Raw genomic sequence first — 19,734 nt, forward strand, 5'->3', positions numbered from 1 at the left:
GCTGTTCCCACTGGCCAGGCACGGACACTCGGCTCATGCAGATTGTTTCCCTGCTCTCGGCAGAAAAAAAGGGTGTCTGCACACATTTTCTCATAGAAATACATTGACATCCCAGGGATTGGTGAGAACAGTGAAGTTGCGCACAATAACGCACACACAAGCTTACAAAGTGTCGCATTTGCTTGTAGATCTGTTCTTTTTGGCAAGTGACACTTGTCATAATGCAGAGTATAGGCTTAACAGACATGCCACTCTACCAGAAACATCTCTATATGCGCTGTAGGCAGGGGTTCCACTAGTCTACACAATGTCCAGCTGGGTAAAGAAAAAAGACAGCCAGCTGGGTGCACGCGTGTACATGTGGGGATTGTAAGGCTCTATTCTTGAAATTACTGTACATTGTTGAGCAGCTTTCTCCAGATGAAAACCCCTATTAGGATAGGATGCGTCTCACCATGATATAGGCCATGTAGTAGGCCTACATTAAAACATATCCATCATCACCTTGAATATTGTTTATTTGTTTATTTGTTTATTTAAACGGATCCCCATTAGCTGACGACTTAACGTCAGCTAGTCTTCCTGGGATCCAAAACATTAAAATACATTAACAAAAACATTCAACATCTCACAGTGTATTAGAAAGAAATACTAAAAACAGAAAAAACTAAATAATACAGGCTCCGACTGCTCTTGCCTAAACAATTACTGATTGATCCAGAATTCGACGACAGATGCCTAGAGCTGGCCTTCAAACTCAAGGAAAAAACAAGTTAAGCTGTTTTGGGTTTGGGTAGGTGCTCTTTTCCTTTTGTGTGACATACTCTGTGTTCATCAGCAGCTATACACTGTGATGTTTATTGGGACCATTATTATAATTCACACATATAAGTTGTGTGCCCATTTATTCATTATTCTGTTGTAATATGGACAATCAATATCACCTATTAAAAACATATATATATATACAACTAAAACAAAAAACATTTGGTGATCATACCCTGCAAATGGTGATATAAGATCCAATCGCCACAAGCCTAACCAGTACGTGACAAATTATGATGAATTGCAAGCGTCTTGTTTTTCTTTACCTTTGTATAGCCATTGTAGGTTTTACTGGGCATGAATGCTCTTTGTCAGCAATGCAATGCTTCATGCTGCCCAGTATAACCACTTATACTGCTGCCCTGCTTGCTCAAGGGCATTTCAACAATGGGTATTGATAGATGGGTTCACTTCCCTGCCCAGATTTGTCCTCCTCTGGGATTGAACTGGGAACCTTTTGTCCACAAGAACACTCTTCTAAACATTTGGCCACTGCTGCTTCCTACAGTATGTAAAAAAATAGTCATTTTCTCACCCCATTCACTTGTATTTGTTCTACTTCCATTTTGCTCATTTTTGCTTTTATTTCTCCTCACTCATACATTCACTATTTTCACTCCACGGCCGTTTCTCAATATCCACACTTGTGAAACGTCATCAGACAGTCACTGCCCAAGTACAGCACCAACAACAAAGCCATTTAGACCTGAGGCCAATTCTAAAAACGGCTTCGAAATCCTGACCTAAGTTTTCTGAAAAACTTCAAATATTTATAAAAGAATTACAACAAATGTATGTTGCTATATACTGTACATAGCAACAGGAAAAGGTTCCCGTCCTGAAAGGTATAGCTACAAATAGGGGTTCCCGCCCAAAATGGGTTAATAAAAACAGAACAGCAATGGCGAACACAGACCGCGGTAAGTTAGAAATGTCAAAATTCTACTACAGTTTAAGAGTTTTTTTAGCGAGAATGGTGTTCAAATCGGTTGTCGATTTATCAAGATAGACCCTGTACACGGTCCTACAAAAATACTCAGTATTTCCCTTAATAGAATGAAAAAAATATTATTGTTCTTCCCATTAATGTAATATATTTTATGAGTAAGAAGGGAAAATGAGTCCATAAAAATGATAATTAAAAGTTCGCGCCATCTGTGCAGCCTCGTTTATTAACTGTGTTCATGGACATGATGATGAATGCAGACATAAAATTATGGTTTCCGTATGCATGAAAACATTTCTGATAACTACATCACTGTGTAACTCATAAATGTTCAGACATGCTTTTGTCACACACACACACACACACACACGCAGTATGTGTGTGTTAAGGGAAAGGCGGAGGGGAGGGTGACACGGTCGACCACAATATATTGTTACTAAACAGACCGAAAAATTGGGTGGGACTTTTGGGCACAGTACTAAACTTGTTTGAAACTTACCTACAGGACAGGGACTATTTTGTATCTATCACTACACATTTGAGCGGACAAACTGTGGAGTTCCGCAATGATCCATTCTAGGGCCTCTATACGGTTCAATATCTATATGCTCCCACTAACTCAGATTATGGAAAACAACAAATAAGCTACCACACTGTAGTTATGCAGACGATACACAAATCTACATAACCGTATCAAGTGAGGACTAATAGTCCAATACAAACACTGAGTGAATGCATGTAACATGCATGAATTGTGTGTGCCATCATTTTCTTCAATTAAACAAAGACAAAACTGAAGTAATAGTTTTTGGAGCCAAGGAAGATTAAAAGTCATCGCACATCTCCAATCGGTAATGTCAAAAACCTCTACCCAAGTCAAAAATATTGATGTAGTCATGGACTCAAGACCTGAATTTACACAGCCACATTAACACAATCACAATGCAAGATAGAGTTAACTAGGAGAGTAAACCTGACAATTGGCTCTTGCCATGGCACAAGTCCTACAGTTGTCTGGAAGGTCTTTCTCTTGAGTGGGGCCCTCGGCAACACACACGTTTAATCAGGTCTTAATGGCTGGAGCAACAGGCAGAGGGCTTCGATCTGATAGTGTGCACCCTGGCACAAGCCTTCCCATTAGGACCCCACCATACTCCAGAGCCTGAAGGAAGTACTACAGTAGGTCGCAGCAGCTGTAGGAATCGCAACATCCGCATTCAGCCTGACATGTTACCGTGATCCACCTCAAATGCATGCAACCGCAGGAGTTTTCAACTTGCCGAGGCAACTAGAACAAAGGCATGAATAAATAACGCCATCCTACTTTGAACTGTGCATCAAAGTGAACACACTCTCTCTCTCTCTCACACACACACACACAGTTTCAGTGGACACCAAGGCACAGAGTATGGAGACGAACATTCATGGAGTGAAAATATGCTGTGCTCATATTATTCACAGCTGTCAAGAACACAGTGAAAGTGAGTTGTTTATGACATGTTATTGCTAATAGCTGTAGGTCAAAGCAGTGACTCTGACCTGTTAGTAACAAACAAAAACGTTACTGTAACCACTTAAGCCATATAGAGTGTAAACTATATAAACTATAAACTATATAAAAAGCCAAAATAGCCAATTTACAAGCTTGCATCGCGAGCGAGCGAGCTTGTAGATTGGCTATTATTCAACGCCAGGTTGAAAGTGTTTCAAGTCTCTTTTTCAGAGTAGATGGGGTGAATGCATTCTTTAATCAGGGGAATATTGTGTTTGTGGCTGCTGTGATTTCTTGACTATGTCGATTACTGTAATGTTAATGCATTCATTTGCATAATACATGCATAGTTTATTTATATTGTAATAACGTGTGTACAAAGCAACAATGTATTCAAATAACATATGTAGTGAGCATGTTTTCTGTCTACCTCAATGCCCCAAACCACCTGTCTACTGCTGGCAATGACATCTGATGATGCATTAGTGGCTGTAAGGCAAAAAAAAATAAAAAATAATCTGTTCCTACAGAATGTAGCCATTTAGTCATAAGCTTGCTTGATCGTCTCTGCTACAGTACATGTTTACCATGATTGAGTCCCTTTTGGACACCTAACACACCACTTATACAGCAAAAAACAGGGAGAAGGCAGAGTATGGAGACCAACATTCATGGAGTGAAAATGCTGTGCTCATATTATTCACAGCTGTCAAGAACGCAGTGAAAGTGAGTTGTTTATGACGTGTTATTGCTAATAGCTGTAGGTCAAAGCAGTGACTCTGACCTGTTAGTAACAAACAAACAAAAACGTTACTGTAACCACCTAAGCCATAGAGAGTACTACTCTGTAGCACATGGTGAAGACGTCATCTCTGAAACTCTTGGATGAACAACATACATTTCTAGTCATTACATGTGTTTGATGGAACAATTTGCAAACCATTAGGCCCCATAAGTAGCCTTTCGAACTAATGGTTCCCGAGCCATGTGGCCCATAGGTCAGGAGCCTATCTCCTGTTTCTGTAGCGTGAGGCAGTTTGATGTACTACAAGTACACCCCCTGGACATGACGCTAGTATGTCACAGGGATTTACCCCACAATCCAACCCTTGATGCTGAGCAGGGAGGCATTGTTGGGTACCATTTTTTCAAAGTCTTTGGTGTGACTCGGCCAGGGATTGAACAGCGACCTCCCAGTAAGAGGGCGGACACTCTAACCACAAGTCCACTGAGTTGGTAGGCCCTATACAGTACATTAATGTACACACGGATGAATGACAACACATACGAGTGAACAGCGATAACAAAAAAGTTATACACTATATAATGTGTACAGTATATTCCTCTGTGAAATGCAATGAATGACTCAGCACAACACAACGTACAATAGATGAAGTACAGTACGCACATAAAGAAACAGGCTAAGTGTATTTACAGTGAGACTGGGGGCAGGTGAAGATGAAACACAAGCTCTGCTCAGAACATTGCAAGCGGCATGCTGCAGTGCCTTGCATAATCCCGTTACCGTTTGACACATTTCACTTTGCTGCATCTGTAGCTGTCAAAATGACTGCTGTGAAAAAGGTAGAGCAGGTTGGCTAGTGAAGGTTGTGGTGGGGATGACAGCAGGCCTGTCCCCTGAAAGTCGACGAATCGACTCGTCAGTCGAGACCCACGCAAATGGTTTGATTCGAGCTGTCTGTGTTTATTTTTTTTTGTCAATTATTTTTATAGCGTCCGTTACTAGTGTAGGTGCGGAGCGCTGGTGTGTCATGTACTTCTAATTTAGCCCATCTACTTCCTGTAAGTAGACTTAAAAATAAATAAAACAAAACCAGTTGACTAATCATATTACGGGAGGCTCTTATTCTGAAATCCGCCGTTTTGAGAGGAAATACTTCTTCTTTTGCTGCTAAGCTACTATGACGCTGTTCAGATGTAAATAAGAACTCATATGGATTACGCGCAATATTTTGTCTAAAGTTCAAATTTATGATATGAAAACCATGCACCTGTACACCGTTTGGAAGTGTGTTAAACTCTTTGAACCCCAGAATTATCAAGTGGTTAATTATCTCATGCTGGCTAAAGTAGCTGAGGTAAACGAGACAGCTGTAGCTCTGCTCTGATAAAAAGTTGGCGTTTTATTTTCAGGTACACAACATTTCGGTCTTTTCTCTTTACTGTTGTTTATTTTGTCTTGCACCAGCGACTACTGGATCTGCAACATAGCTCTTTGATACAGTAACGTTGTGATCCAAACTGTATGTAGTCCTACACAGGATTGTTGTCAATTAAAATAAGCAGTCTGCCGTCATCTAGTTAACGGATTCATTGCTTTTAAATGTTCCAAAAATATTCATATGGCTCTGTTGCAGTTCACTATGTAATGTACTCTAAATAAGCACTGAAAGTTTCTGAAACACTTGCAATCCAATAAAAAAGGTCATAAAGACCTATTTCCTATATAAAAACGAATCATCGATTCGTCGACGCGTCGCATTAAACTCCAGACTCTGAGTCGACTAGATAAATACCGAGTCGGGGACAGCCCAACATGACTCTAGCAAGAAGATACATATAGGCCTCAAAATATCTCTTCTGTGGTGGGACTATATGTTACGCTTATGTTACGCTTGTTAACCCTTATTTGGAAATTAGATTAGACCTAAACTAGGTATATTAAGGGTTAGGGTTGCTGAGTATTAGATATCGGTTCAGTTGATTAGTGTCCTAGCATTTCCCAGTACAGTGTAAATAAGTGGCTGGGATTGTCATGAGTTTGACTGTGACGTATTTCCTAGTGAAACAGGGTTTGGGTATATCTCAGCCAATCAGACTGTCAGCCTACCGTCCTATCCCCTCGGGCTGGATGTAAATGCAATGACACGCAATGTACTGCAAGTGTGTCGCATATTGCAGCAAGGCAGTACTGAATGAAATTCATGTTACTGCATTTCCCATTTCTCACCTCAAATGTTTGTTGTGGACTCGCTGGGTGCATGGCCATGTTAAAGACACAAGTTCCCCTAATCGTTTTCTGTGTCATTTAGTTTAGTCTGCATGAAACCTGCACACATTAACAAGGGACAAACAACAGACATGAGCTGTCCGAGCCGAAGGAGTGGACAGCGGGGCATCGTGCTGGCGGGGTGCCGGTGCTGGGCCAATACACAAACATTGTGTGGACTACACAACCGGCGACCACAACATCTGGCCAAATTTGAATTTCTCACTGTTGGAGTTGCATTGCAGCCCTCCAAAATGTTTAATTGCATATGGAATATGTCTGAGGAAGGTCTCTGACTGAAACGTTGCTAATGAAAAAAGTTATTTCATTGTTGAGCAAGAGAAGACCTGTCGCTGAAGTTTTATCATCAGGTGTGCAACAGACTTTGATTACCTGGTTTTCACTTTTGGGGTTATTTTCACAACTAATCTGGCTTAGTCTGAAAGTTGCTTTATGTTATATTTAGACATATGATATCTAAATAATATAAAAATTAATGAGGATGTCTGTCTCCCAACTTTTTAAGTTTTTAAGTAGTAAATGTGTGTGTGTACACAGTTTTACCTTTGGTTATTTAAATATTTCAAATTTAGCATTACTAAACAAACACAGATGGTGTGCGGTCGCCGGTGTCACTTCAATTATACTTGCAATGATTTTTGAACGTTGGTGAACCGAAATGGTGTGCGTTTAAAAGTAGGGTTTTAATTGCAAGTAGACAGATGCTTCTTTTGTTTTATTTTGCGTATGCCCTCTGCCGTCTCTTATGTGTGTGTAAAGAAATGTGTTTCTTTAAACTTTTCTTTTATTTTCTGCGGTTAACCCCTCTTGGAGGCAGGACTTTGACAGATACAGATTGCTGTGCATCCCTTGAACACATTCTTCCACTGTGTACTGGTTGAAACCTGAAACCAAATTTGTTTGGGCAGTGGGGATGAGGCCTGTGATATTTACGTACTGTACATTAATAGTGTAGATGTGGGCCTGGGCCGCTGGCGTAGCGGCCTAGGCACCTAGGCTCAATGTAGCCTGACAGCGCGTTGTGGGTTCGAACCCCCCCCTCTCGACGGCATTTTCTGCATGTCACTCCCTATCTCTCATCTAGGACAAAAAAGTCCTAGATGTGCTTCCAACCACTCTTCTTCTATATGCAAAAACCATGTTAAATGAATATATTAATCACAGTAGTTTTTACATACTTTCAAATGTGTCTGGAGGGGGTATTTATGTTAACACATTCACCGCCATTGACGTAGATCTACGTCATTTCAAATCCAACTGTTGACCGTCATTGACGTAGATCTACGTAAATAAATAAAAAATCCACAAGAGGGTGCTCTAATGCAACATAAGAATGATCCCTTGACTGAGAGAAGGAATGGACGGATGTGACGTCAACCCAAAAAAACTTCACTTCCATTCGCTCCAATATTATATATTTTTTGGGTGAAAACGAGCCTTATTCAACGGCCAATAGCAACAAAATGGCCGATCGCGGTTACAACATTTTTGTTCCGGTGGATAGAAGAGACCCTCCCCCATCCCCCAGACACCCTTTGATTACATCCCTGTACACATCGGGGCTCCCGCGGCTCTCCAAAGATCGTCAATATAAGGTAAAAAATCACACCCTGTGTGAAGTGGGCGGTGTCTTGCTAGCTAATCACAACTGAATGGAGTCAACCAATCATGTACAAAAAATAAATACATTTATTGAAACACTCTTTATGATGGACGAAACCATAACTTAAAAAAAACAAATTTATGTTTTTTTTTAAGTTATGGTTTCTTATATAGGGCTATGCACATGTGTCATGTGACACTGGCCAATCACAGTCCTGAATAGACTGTGATTGGCCAATCACGGTGCAGGGTTAGGCGGGGTACTTTTTGGCCAATCACAGCGCAGGATAATTGTACAAATGTCCAAACCTCACTTATAGGGGCGGTTTCACCGCCCAAAAATCACACCCAGTGTGAAGTGGGCGGTGTGGTCATCACAGTGGTCATCACAGTGATGGAAGCGTGCATAGTCCTATTTATAGGTTATTAATTTCATCATGTGTCTCGCTAGCCAATCACAGTGCTGAATAGAGTCAGCCAATAGAGTAGGGATGGGCAATATTATCGATATCACGATATATCGCGATATTTTATTTCGCGATACTGTATCGATACTCCAGTATCGATATCGCGATTGCTTTTTTTGCTTTTTCAGATACAGGCTTTATGAAAAACATTCAAAGAACCTATCACAGATCTGCAGCTACTCAATATGTAGTGTATATATAAACAATATGTAGTTGTGATATATGTATATATCGCAATATATCGCAATATATCGCAATATATATCGCAATATATCCCAATATCGTGATACGACCCAAGTATCGTGATGCGTATCGCAATATAATCGTATCGTGACCCAAGTATCGTGATACGTATCGTATCGTGAGATTGTTGCCAATACCCATCCCTACAATAGAGTCAGCCAATCACAGTGCAGCTAGGGGTGTACTAATGCTAGGGGTGTACTAATTATGAGCCAATCACATTACAGCGAAGGGTGTACTAATGAGGTGTCCCAACCCCACTTATAGGGGTGGCTACACCGCCCAGAAATTAAGTAAAAAAAAATAAGCGGATGAATTTATTAAATAATACCTGTCTGTGAATGTGTTAAGCATCACTGAATTAAACTTTTTGGGGGCTCCATGTTGCACAAATCCCACCAATCAAATGCATTTTTTAAGCTCTGCTTCACACACAGAAATGTGATAATTTGCTGATTGAATAAATTAGCTGCTGCCTTAGAGACGCTGACTTAGAGGCAAGTATGTGAGGAGCTTGACAAAAGGTGAGAAGACCTTCAAATAGCAGCAGGTCTCTGCTGGCATTTCAATAACTGGCGACACATCGGGCGACGTCACCAGAGGCATCGCAGAAACAGCACCACAAATACTCAAACCACTAGGTAGATGGTGGTCACCAGCACTACAGAGTTCCACTCTGTCCTCCTTCTGTGTGACAGGTGTACACCAAGAGACAACAATAGGCTCTAAGCACAGCAGCCATATTGGAAAGAAATTGGGCCTCTTCCTTACTTCCCTTCACAGGTTTTACCAATGATACTAATTAAGATCATTAGGTTCCATTTCGTGTAGCACAGTGGTTCTCAAACCTTTTAATTTCAAGGACCCCATAACTCTGAGAGTGTACAAATGGAACCAAATGGACCCGTAAGGGTCCATTTGGTTCCATTTGTACACTCTCAGAGTTACACACCTTTTAAGGGGCCAATTGGAACACCCTCAAGGAACCATGACAGTACGTTTTAACAGCGGGCGACTCTCGGGCGATCCCCGGGCGACATCGTCCAAAAGATAAAGAAAATCCATCTTTCATCGCCCCCCCGCCCACTTCGCCCTATCGCCAGTAGTCGCCGGCTCTCATAGAAATATAATGCACTTCCGGAAAATACTATCCTGATCGCCCGCTGTTAAAACGCACCGTGAGGGTTCCTGGACCACACTTTGAAACCCACTGGTGTAGCAGAGTGATTCCAGTGAGCCAAAATGCACAATATCAGCACCCCGACTCTGTTTGACCAGAATGGGACAGAGCCTTCATTAGTATCATTGGTAACACCTGTGAAGGAGAAGTAAGAAGAGGCCCAATTTCTCTCCAAAATGGCTGCTGTGCATATAGCCTATAGTGTAGATGGGGGGGGGGTTATTATGAATATTTATTTAATCATTTCTATAATGTTTTTAGTAGCCAAATAATTTGACTCCTTTTTTTTCTCCCCGTTTACTCGACATGCCAATTAATCCTCTGCAGACATGTCTGTGTTGCCACTAGCTGTTGTACCCTACTGGGCTCAGCTGCCAGTGAGGAGCCCCCACCGGGAGGAGGTAGAGTCAGCATCCTGATCCTCCCCATTCAACCTTCACCACTGACAACAGGCACGACCCCCAGCCTGTATAGGAGTCGTAATGACAAAAAATATTTCCCTCCCCGCCTGGCTTCCCTCCCTCCCCACCCAAACACGACTAATTATGTTTTTTTTGTAGACGCTCGGCAAGCCATCACCCCGTCTCAGTGGTGGTGGACAGGCACCCCGCCCTGCGCCCACCAGAGCATCAGGGGTTGCATACTGCTGAGCAAAGTATGTATGATATATCAATATGACTTTAATCTCTCAAGAACAGATTCTGCACTGCGTTGGAATCTGTCGGGGAGGTTCGTCATAACAAGTGCGCATGGGCGTGCCTTCAGATCAGGAAGCGGGCCACGCTTTACCCAATCAAATGTAGTGGGCGGGATTCACGTGTCCGTCCATCCTTCCCCCCTCGAAACAAACCGAAACTAATTTAACAATAACGTCCGCGGAGCAGACAAAACCACAGAAAGATATTCACATTTTAACTTACTCTTTCATCATAGAAACAAGTGGGCTTATAACCAAAACGATCGATGTTCTCTGGGAGAAGTGGTGTTAGTGTTCCGTGTAGAAATATTGTTAGTGGGAATGAAAACATAGTCGCACCAACCGGAAGTGACGCGCTGAAGGCATACAAAACACCGGTTTCCTTTGCGCTCTGGCTCTACGTTTTCTTCCGCCCAGAGCCAACAGACATAGAACAAACAGCAGAGGGCGCTGTTTTTCATTTTCAGTTGGCGATGGGTTCCCAGATTGAGCAGATCTACAAGCTCGTAGCGCGGCACTCGGTGCCGCGCTATGAGCTTGTAGATCTGCTATTTTTGAATAGCCTAAAGTGTAAAATAATGCTTTTTAGCTCAAATCTAAAAATGACACAGTTCCAGGTCTTAATGGGTTAAATATATTTACTGCTGGGGTGTCCGCTGGCCCAGCGGTCCAGGCGCATACCACAATAAGCTGGTAATCCAACATGACAGGGTGTCATGGGTTCGACCCCCGTTCCCGACGACCTTTGCTGTACGTCTCCCCCCTTTCTCTCTCCCCATTTCCTGTCGGCCTACTGTCCCGTCCAAATAAAGGCATAAAAGCCCCCCAAAAACGTTACTATCGTTTATCGTTTAAACGCTTGCAATAATCCTATCCCAGAGATTTTCATTTATCGGGATGTTGTCCTCCGTCATATGAGCTGCAAATTCTGTACCACTTAAACCCTCTATACTTGATAAAAACGGACCTGTAAAGAACACATTTGGTACGCTCTTATTTCGCTCTACACAAATCGATTTGCCAAAAAATAGCAGATCTACAAGCTTGCAACGCGTTGTGAGCTTGTAAATCGGCTGTGTGCTGCCTCCAAATGGCAGATTGGTTAAGTTTCAAAGTTTAAAAATGTTTAAATAATTCAGTCATTTAATAAGTCAATAAGTTAAGCTAAAAGGTCATGTTCTTTGTAACAGATCATAGTATTTGTGCTGCCATCTAGTGGTGGAGGTAAAAAAAAGTATAAAAACGAAAATGAAAGTAAAATGCACACAGTGAAGCCAGCATTTCTCCAGTGAACAGTGAGCTGTGCTTGTGGTCTAATGAGAATAATCTTAAAACGTTTTTGCCTTGGACATTATTTGTCTGTAAGTACATTAAGTTGTAGCTAGTCGGTGTAATGATTGCATTTCATGTAAGATTTGATGTTTGCAACTTTCCTGTGTAGACTAGGCTAATTGTTTGTTTGATAGTTGTGTAAGCACATGTGCTCTGCATTCCATGTTAGCTTACTGCTGCAGTGACTGTATTCTGTGTTTGTAGCATTGCGTAACTTGTTCAAATGCAAATACTTACAATTTATGTATACTTATATACGTACTAATTCATATGTATGTGTATTTCTGTCTATTTCTGTACTGTTTCAGTTTTACAACCAAAAATACACTGCAGAGACTTCAGTAAATTACCAAGAAAAGTCAAGCCTTGTTTGTTTATTGGAGGATCCCAGGATTGTTAACTAGCTGTCTAGCTTCACATAGGCACGTGTTGCAAGGGCAGTATAGGCTGTTTTTGCCGAACGTTCCCACCGGAATAGGGATGCTGGGGGTTCAAATGGTTAACAAAAGTGGCGTTTTAAGTTTATCGCGATAATATCGTTATCGCAATTAATTTTGCCACAATAATCGTAACATGAGCAACGCTGGGCGGCCGTGCTCATACGGATGGACGGACGGACAAACACACTCGGTCAATTGTAGGAGTGGTTGGCACCACTCAAAAATAACATCATGACACATTATCTTAAGGGGTATATACAGTACAGTGAGAGTGTCTGTGTGGGTTTGTAAAGGTAGATGTGTGTGATACCTATGAAAGCAGGGTTCACACATGCAGACAAATGCACACAGATTGCCTTGTTGACGTGTCATCGCCTCCATAGTGTCCTCCCCCATGCGGAGAGATTCCTCTTAAATCCTCTAAAAAAGGAACTTCATTTACACATTAATCTAAAGGGCCCGGCACAGGCAAGCTCACAGTGCTCTCGCTAACCCATGAAAGCATCTATAGATAGACACACACACAGACACACACACACATAGGCATGCATGAACGCACACACGGTTGGTGTGGATTCCATTGGGCAGGAAATAACAAGCACGTTGCTTCACTGCCAATGAAGTGTGAAAAACACCGGATCAGCTACTGCTAGCAGTGACAGTGATGGTGGTGATATATAATGTGCCATGTGTGAGTGTGTGGCTTGAGTGGCCGTGTGTGTGTGTGTGTGTGTTCACTAATTGCTCCAGCGCAGATTTAGAGTAGGAATGTCAGGGATATTAGCCAGAGAGAGCTACAGTACACTATCTGGGAAAACAAGCTTATTAAGTGTTCTCACACGTTAGTGAGATATATACATACATACATAGACACACATTCATTATCTGTGCTTTTCTGGACTTCCGAGATCAGCATTGGGAGCCTTAAGACATGCAAGACTTCAAGTGTCGTGACTGAGAGCTTTGGCACGGCCACTTTAGCTTAACTGTACAACTTCCTGTGTTACTCTCCGACAATACCTTGTATGGACAGTATCGACATCTCAAGCTGAATTACTAATCACACGGCCCTGAGTAATATATAGCCCCGTAACGCGCTGCCAGTCTTCCCTCGTTTCGGCTCAACCTATCACGTCAGCAGAGAACGTGACCTTTGAAAATAAAAAAAAGAACCTTGCAACCTCGCTGCTACGGCCCTTTGGGAGGCATTCACCTCTCTTACAGGGCGGTTAACGACCATGTTAGAATGCGAGAGACGGAAGATCTGCATAACGGCGTAGTGGTTAAGAGGATATCAGTGTCTATGTCCTCTGCTGGCCTGGGGCTGAATCTTATCCGGGAGCATACTGGCAGGATTCATCTGCCAGAGTGTCTGTCTCCCGCTTAACCGTTCCACCAGTCGGTCTCAATTGAGAACAAGTGCAGGGAGTGCAAATAGGATTTTAGCACGCACACAAGTCTGTAGAAAAAATTATATAATAATAATAATAAAAGAGAAGAGACACCACAGCAGAGCAGGATGGAGAGAGAAAGAGGTATAGAGAGAAAGCGAGGCAGAAGGCCAGAAAGCAGGCAGGACGGTGTGACGTGAATGAAACCAAAGCATAGATGAAAGACGCCAGTGGTTCTCCCCATTCAACCCACCTCTCTCTGGGTCAGCTTTGCCTTGTCGATCTGCTTGACCTTGGGGCTGTTGGCCAGCAGGTGGCGTAGCTTTACGTAGCTCTTCCAAAGCTTCTGATACCTGCCAACAAAAGAGTAAATAAGAGGAGGCTGTCAGGAAGCCAAAGGGGGCTCTATTTATATCTCTCTCCTCTCTCCCTCTCTCTCTGCAACAACGCATCAATATTTCATCCCGCGGCTTGCAAGTTATTAAACAACATCATTTAACAGTGGCCCGTGGCCATTATTCCATTAGCCCAGTTCGGCATGAGGAGTAAGAGGAGAGGATAAGGAGAGGGGAGGGATTTCAGAGAATTTCAGACGTTCATAATTTGGTCCATGTAGTTTGTTGGTGTTAATTTTCACCCATTTGTATGTTACACTTTGTCTCTTGTTTTCCTTTACACTGAGGCAAAAAGTGAAAGAGCTCTCTAAACCCATACCCCCACATTCCCTCATCCCACGCAATCTTTTTTGACATTGTGGCTCTGTAGGAGAATCGCTATCTATAACAGGGTCTGTGTCAGGAGCTAATCTCACAAGCCACTGGACCGAACAGGACTAAACTTCATTATGCACACTGCCAGTAGGCCAACAGTAATAGCAGTTGTATAATTTCTGAAATATTTAACTTTAATTGTATAATAGAAGTCAATGGGGCCCTGATTTGGCTGAAACCTTGCCCAAAATTTGGAGTCATAGTTGACAGACTGGCTACAAATCTTACTGGTGGCTACACATCCAAGTCTGAGATTCACGCCATTGCCATAGTGCAATCCCAAGATCCACAGGATTCCATTTTCCTTCTAAAGAGTGTGAGCATTCTGCATGCGTTTTGGTGAGACTTCCTTCTCATTTGTAAAAAAGCTACTCAATTTATGATTGGTGTGGTGGAGGGGAGAAGAGATGGGATGGGATGGGGTGTGGGGGCAACACGGAGGGGCAGAGGAGGCATTAACACCCTGATTATCAGCTCAGCACAACCACTGCTGGGAGCACAGAGGAGAGACAGAGAGAGAGAGAGAGGGTTGAGGGGAGAAGATCCAGGCTAGGGTCCTGGCTTCCCCAATCTGCTCCAATGACCTTTCCACAGATCCCCTCTGTGCTCTGCTCAGGGAAGCACAGCCGCCTCCACCAGACACCTCGCTGCACATTAGCATATGCTGACCCCCACCCCCCCCCTCTTCTTTCTACCAGTCCCCTGTCTCTCGACACTTTTCCTCAGATTGTTTTCTCCCAATTTTGTTTCTCTTCTCTTTTTACCTACCCTCCCGTATCCTAACCCTCCATGTCTGACTTGCTTCCTCTCTTTCTCTCGCTCTATCTGTCATGGACCCTCTCCCCCTCCGTCCCCCTTCATTCATCTCTCTCTTTTTCCCTCCGTCGCCCCATCCGTCTCCTGACCTCCCATGTGTCGTTCTTCCACTCTGCCTCGCTGGTCCTGATAGAGACAGAGAGGCCGAGGCACCAACCCGTGAACGCACAATGTGTCCACCGGGTCGCCCAGGGTTTTGTGAGCGTGCCCGTTCATGCAGGTTAGGGAATATATGGTGTGTGTGTGTGTGTGTGTGTGCGCGCGTGCGTGCGTGCGTGCGTGCGTGTGTCGAGGGGGGGAGGGGCTATATACGCTCGTATTTAGCCACTTTAACCCTGGGATTCCTATTTTGGTTATGTCATAGGTGACATTGTTTTAAAAAAAGTCTAAACACAGACTAAACTGTGTATAGTATACACTGTGTATGTGTATAATTAAATGTCCAAAAATGGCAAAAATCGCAACGCCCGGGATTCAAACCTGGGTCTCCCACGTGGGAAGGGACACTGAAGCCAAACAGCTTATCCACAAGCCTATAAAAAGGAAATCCCCCCTTTAGTCCGGGGGCCAAGCCAGATTTGGTACCACCCAAGGTGACCGTAAAATTTCTAGTTTATATTTTGGTATGATACAACTTCCAATGTTGTAGCTTAATGACATGTATCCCTCTCTAAACAAACCTACCCCCATAGAAAACTGTGATGTGTGTGAATCATTTATATGACTTCTATCTAGACAATACTTTTTGGAGACCAATGGTCTTATAAATAGTTGACCCCAAGGTCATTTTACCAGTAGAATCCATTTCTTGTGAAATATCAGTGTTGGCCCCTGGACTACTTGGCCAGGGGAGATATTATACTTTTGGTTTCCAGGCAGAGGCCTGAGCCACTCTGCGAGATGTGACGCATTGTAAGCAGATTGGTTAACTCATTCAGTGCCTGACTTATTTCTGGCAGTTTGGCAGAGCCAAAATTCATTGTAAAAAAAAAAGTGCATGGAGCAGAACATTTTCAAATCATGATATCTTGGGTTCTGAACATTTAAAAAAATAAATAATAATAATAATATATATATATCTTTTTTTGTTTTGATGTCTTAGACGTCCAGCGGCACAGGGCTTATGATACAACGGACATCTTAGACGTCGAGTGGCACTGAATGAGTTAAATGAAGACTCTGAATTTGACTGTGTGCTGCTACTGTGCAGTGTGCAGTCTTAATTTTTACAGCAAATTTTGATTTAGTTTTAGTCATAGTCTTTTGAATAAAATTCCATTAAATTTTAGTCACATTTTATGTTGGTAGGCCTTGATGGTGTCGTAATGCCTGATTGTGATTTATACTTGGCTGTGTGCTGAAAATAGCCTATCTACAAGCCTATCTACAACACGTCTGTGAGCTTGTAGATCGGCTATTTTCGGAGTGAGGCACCCAGGCGCAGCCAAGCATAAAATGACTTGTCTTAGCTCAACTGGATCTCTTCTCCACTAGTCCCCCCAAAGATTTGTCTTTTTATGTGTTAACAAAATTGACATACATATTTAGCCATAGCTTTAGTCTTCATAGCTTAGTTTTCATTTAGTTTGTCAGTGAAAAAAGTTTTTTGTCTTAGTTTTAGTGGACAAAATGAAGACTGCTACTGTAGCAGTGGTCTACCTCCCTCTGACACAGACACCAGCATCAACAGTCCAAAGCTAGACGGTTTGCGCACATCATTAACTCATCCCATCTGGGAACGCATCTCTGTCATTTTAGATTTCTTTGGCTATCAAAAAATAGCATATCTACAAGCTCATAGTGCAGCTCTCGTGCCGCGCTATGAGCTTGTATATCTGCTATTTTTGAATAGCCAAAAGAAATGACAGAGATGCGTTCGCGGATCGAGTGGGTTAGCAGACGGTGGGGAGGGATCTTTCAGGCCATCTCTCTCGTGCGTGCGTGCGAGCATGCGTGCGTGCGTGCATGCGTGTGTGCGTGTAACATCGTTTCCTCATCAGATAACAACGTCCCCATACAGCCATAAAAATGTGTCGTCGTCTCGTCCCCCCTTTGAGAGGCTCCGACACAACAGAAGCAGCTGTGGAGCAGTTGGAAGGGGGGAAGGAGGGATGAATGGAGGTACGGAGAGGAAGAGAAGACACTCGGTGGTGAGGGGTACTCTCAAACAATGACTGCAAGGTGGGCACACAAACTATCATCGCCATCATCACCACCATCATCATAAACTCCCTCCTTCTCCTCCTCTTCCTCTTCCCTAACCCGGGATGAGGATTGTTGAATTTTCATTCTCAAGGAGAGCCGATGGATTTGGAAAATGTAAATGAGTGATTGAGAAGGAGTGGAGTGTTGTCGTGTTTTGATTGGCGACTCTGCGCTTGTTGTCTCCGTCGAGACGTTAAGAGACAATGAGCCAAGATAATCCAATAATTCTCCTTTTGCTAATTATGCGTCTGCACAGCAGTAACGTATTGCCCATCATGGCCCTGAGCTGCGCGTGTGTGTGTGTGTGGCATTACTATTCACGACACATGAAGTCGAGAGAAAGGCTGCCCGGCAGAACCCCAGGACCCGTGACGACGCATGTGGAAATGTCACGCCACCCGCTTTTCTCATTGCTCTCTCTCCCTCACCCCTTCTTTCAACATACGCTGCTCTCGCTCTGTTTGGCACACAACGTGGGGTGTGGGGGGGTTGAGTGAGGCCCGGGAGAGGGGTAGTGAGTAAGAAAGGAGTTGAGGGAACAAGGGACATGGAAGATGGAGGGGAAAGGGAGGGGCAGGTGGGTGGTTATGTATGATTGAAGTGAGCTCAGCTGTGCTCACCCTGGTGTGCGTGTGCGCACGCGTGTGTGTTTTTGAGCGCTTAGCTCTTATCTCCTCTTTCTAGGAATATGATGCGACTGAGATGCTTCGCACGTTTGAAATGAATAATTTTGCTATGTCGGTCTTCCGAGTGTCACTACCGCGTGTGTGTGTGTGTGTGTGTGTGTGTGTGTGTGTGTGTGTGTGTGTGTGTGTGTGTGTGTGTGTGTCTGCCTGCACCCTTAGAGCAAGTTGTTGAATTCCTGCCTGCAGCTAAACTCTGATCTCTCTGAAAAGTGTTCATGTATGTGTTTCTCAAAGGCATATAAAAAAAGAAAGAAATGATCAATGGAACTCATTTATGAAGCAACATAGGACAGAAAAATGGGCGAACTGTCATTTACTTAGATTTGAGTGAGTGAGTAGACGGAAATTGTGCCATCTTGTAATGAACATTAGTGAGGACCAATTATATGAAGATTCAGCTGCCACATTTATCAATTCCCAATCATTCTTACTGTGATTGGCAAGACACAACGTTTCATGAATCACACATGAGCCCTGTTCTAAGATTATGTCTGCGCTCGGCTTTGCGCTGGTTTCTTGCTAGATTAACCAAATCAATCCGGGAATGCGTCTGTCATTTTACATTTATTTGGCTATTATAAAATAGCAGATATACAAGCTCATGCCGCGCTATGAGTTTGTAGATCTGCTATTTTTGAAAAATCGTGAAAAGTTGTGAAAATCTTTGAATATATATATTTTTAAATATTCGCTTTAAAAAATATATATATTAACTCTTAACTCTTAACTCTAAGACTTATTTCTGGCCGCGTTTGCCCACTGCCAGCGATTTTTCGATTGTCTTACCTTTTTCAAGTAGTCACAGAATATTTATCTCCATTATTAGAAATTAGGGTTATATACTGCGTGGTTTCACAAATGAGGTCATCGCGACCTCGTTGACATTAATTGTCTGCCTTTGAAAATAGCATGTCTAGGCCAAAAATACATAGTAAAAAAAAAAGTACACAGGAGCCGAGATACAGCATTTTTAAGTAATAAGTTAAGGGTTCTGAAAAAAAAAATCAAAAAAAAGAATGTATTTATTTATTTTTATATAAAAAAAAAACTTGTTATAACTCGTTCTTGGCAGCCAGAGAGTTAAAAAATGTGCACAAATGTTCATATTTAAAAAAAAAAGCAGATCTACGAACTCATAGCGTGACACTTGGTGCCACGATATGAGCTTGTATATCTGCTAGTTTTGAATAGCCAAAGAAATCTAAAATGACAGATGCGTTCCCGGATTGAATGGTTAAATAAATGAGGGCCACTCTGTGTTACTCATGCATTCATGTGCATGAGACAAGGATTGCATGGTTTTACAGTGACAGTCGCCTTCAAAGTCACACTTACTCTTTAGAGATGTGGAAATAGTCGATTCTAAGATGCATCACAATGCGGCCATGCACGATTCTGCATCGATGCAGCGACGTGACATAATAGCACTTCACCCATTTTCAACCGTGTCTACTTTTAATTGGTCCTTACTAATGCTCATTATGAGATGGCACTCACTCTGCATCTCATTGGTGGGCTGTAGACAGTTCAGAAACCTGCCTACCAATGGCTAGGCCTATAGCATTTATTTATTTATTTTGGTTTACAAATTTTAATTTAATGAGACATTTA

General features: G+C 42.6%; 1 protein-coding gene across 2 annotated transcripts in view; it reads right to left on the reverse strand.

Annotated features, from left to right (window-relative positions):
- The window catches only part of drosha (drosha ribonuclease III), a 137,180-nt gene that overhangs the window by 88,685 nt on the left and 28,761 nt on the right, over positions 1-19,734 (reverse strand). For both annotated transcript variants that reach the window (XM_080417844.1, XM_080417843.1), the window contains exon 16: positions 13,900-13,999. In XM_080417844.1, coding sequence (XP_080273970.1) covers positions 13,900-13,999 — 100 coding nt within the window. The remainder of the gene's footprint in view (positions 1-13,899; positions 14,000-19,734) is intronic.

This window comes from Gymnoscopelus braueri (genome assembly GCF_963280865.1).
Source record: "Gymnoscopelus braueri genome assembly, chromosome: 21".
NCBI lineage: Eukaryota > Metazoa > Chordata > Actinopteri > Myctophiformes > Myctophidae > Gymnoscopelus > Gymnoscopelus braueri.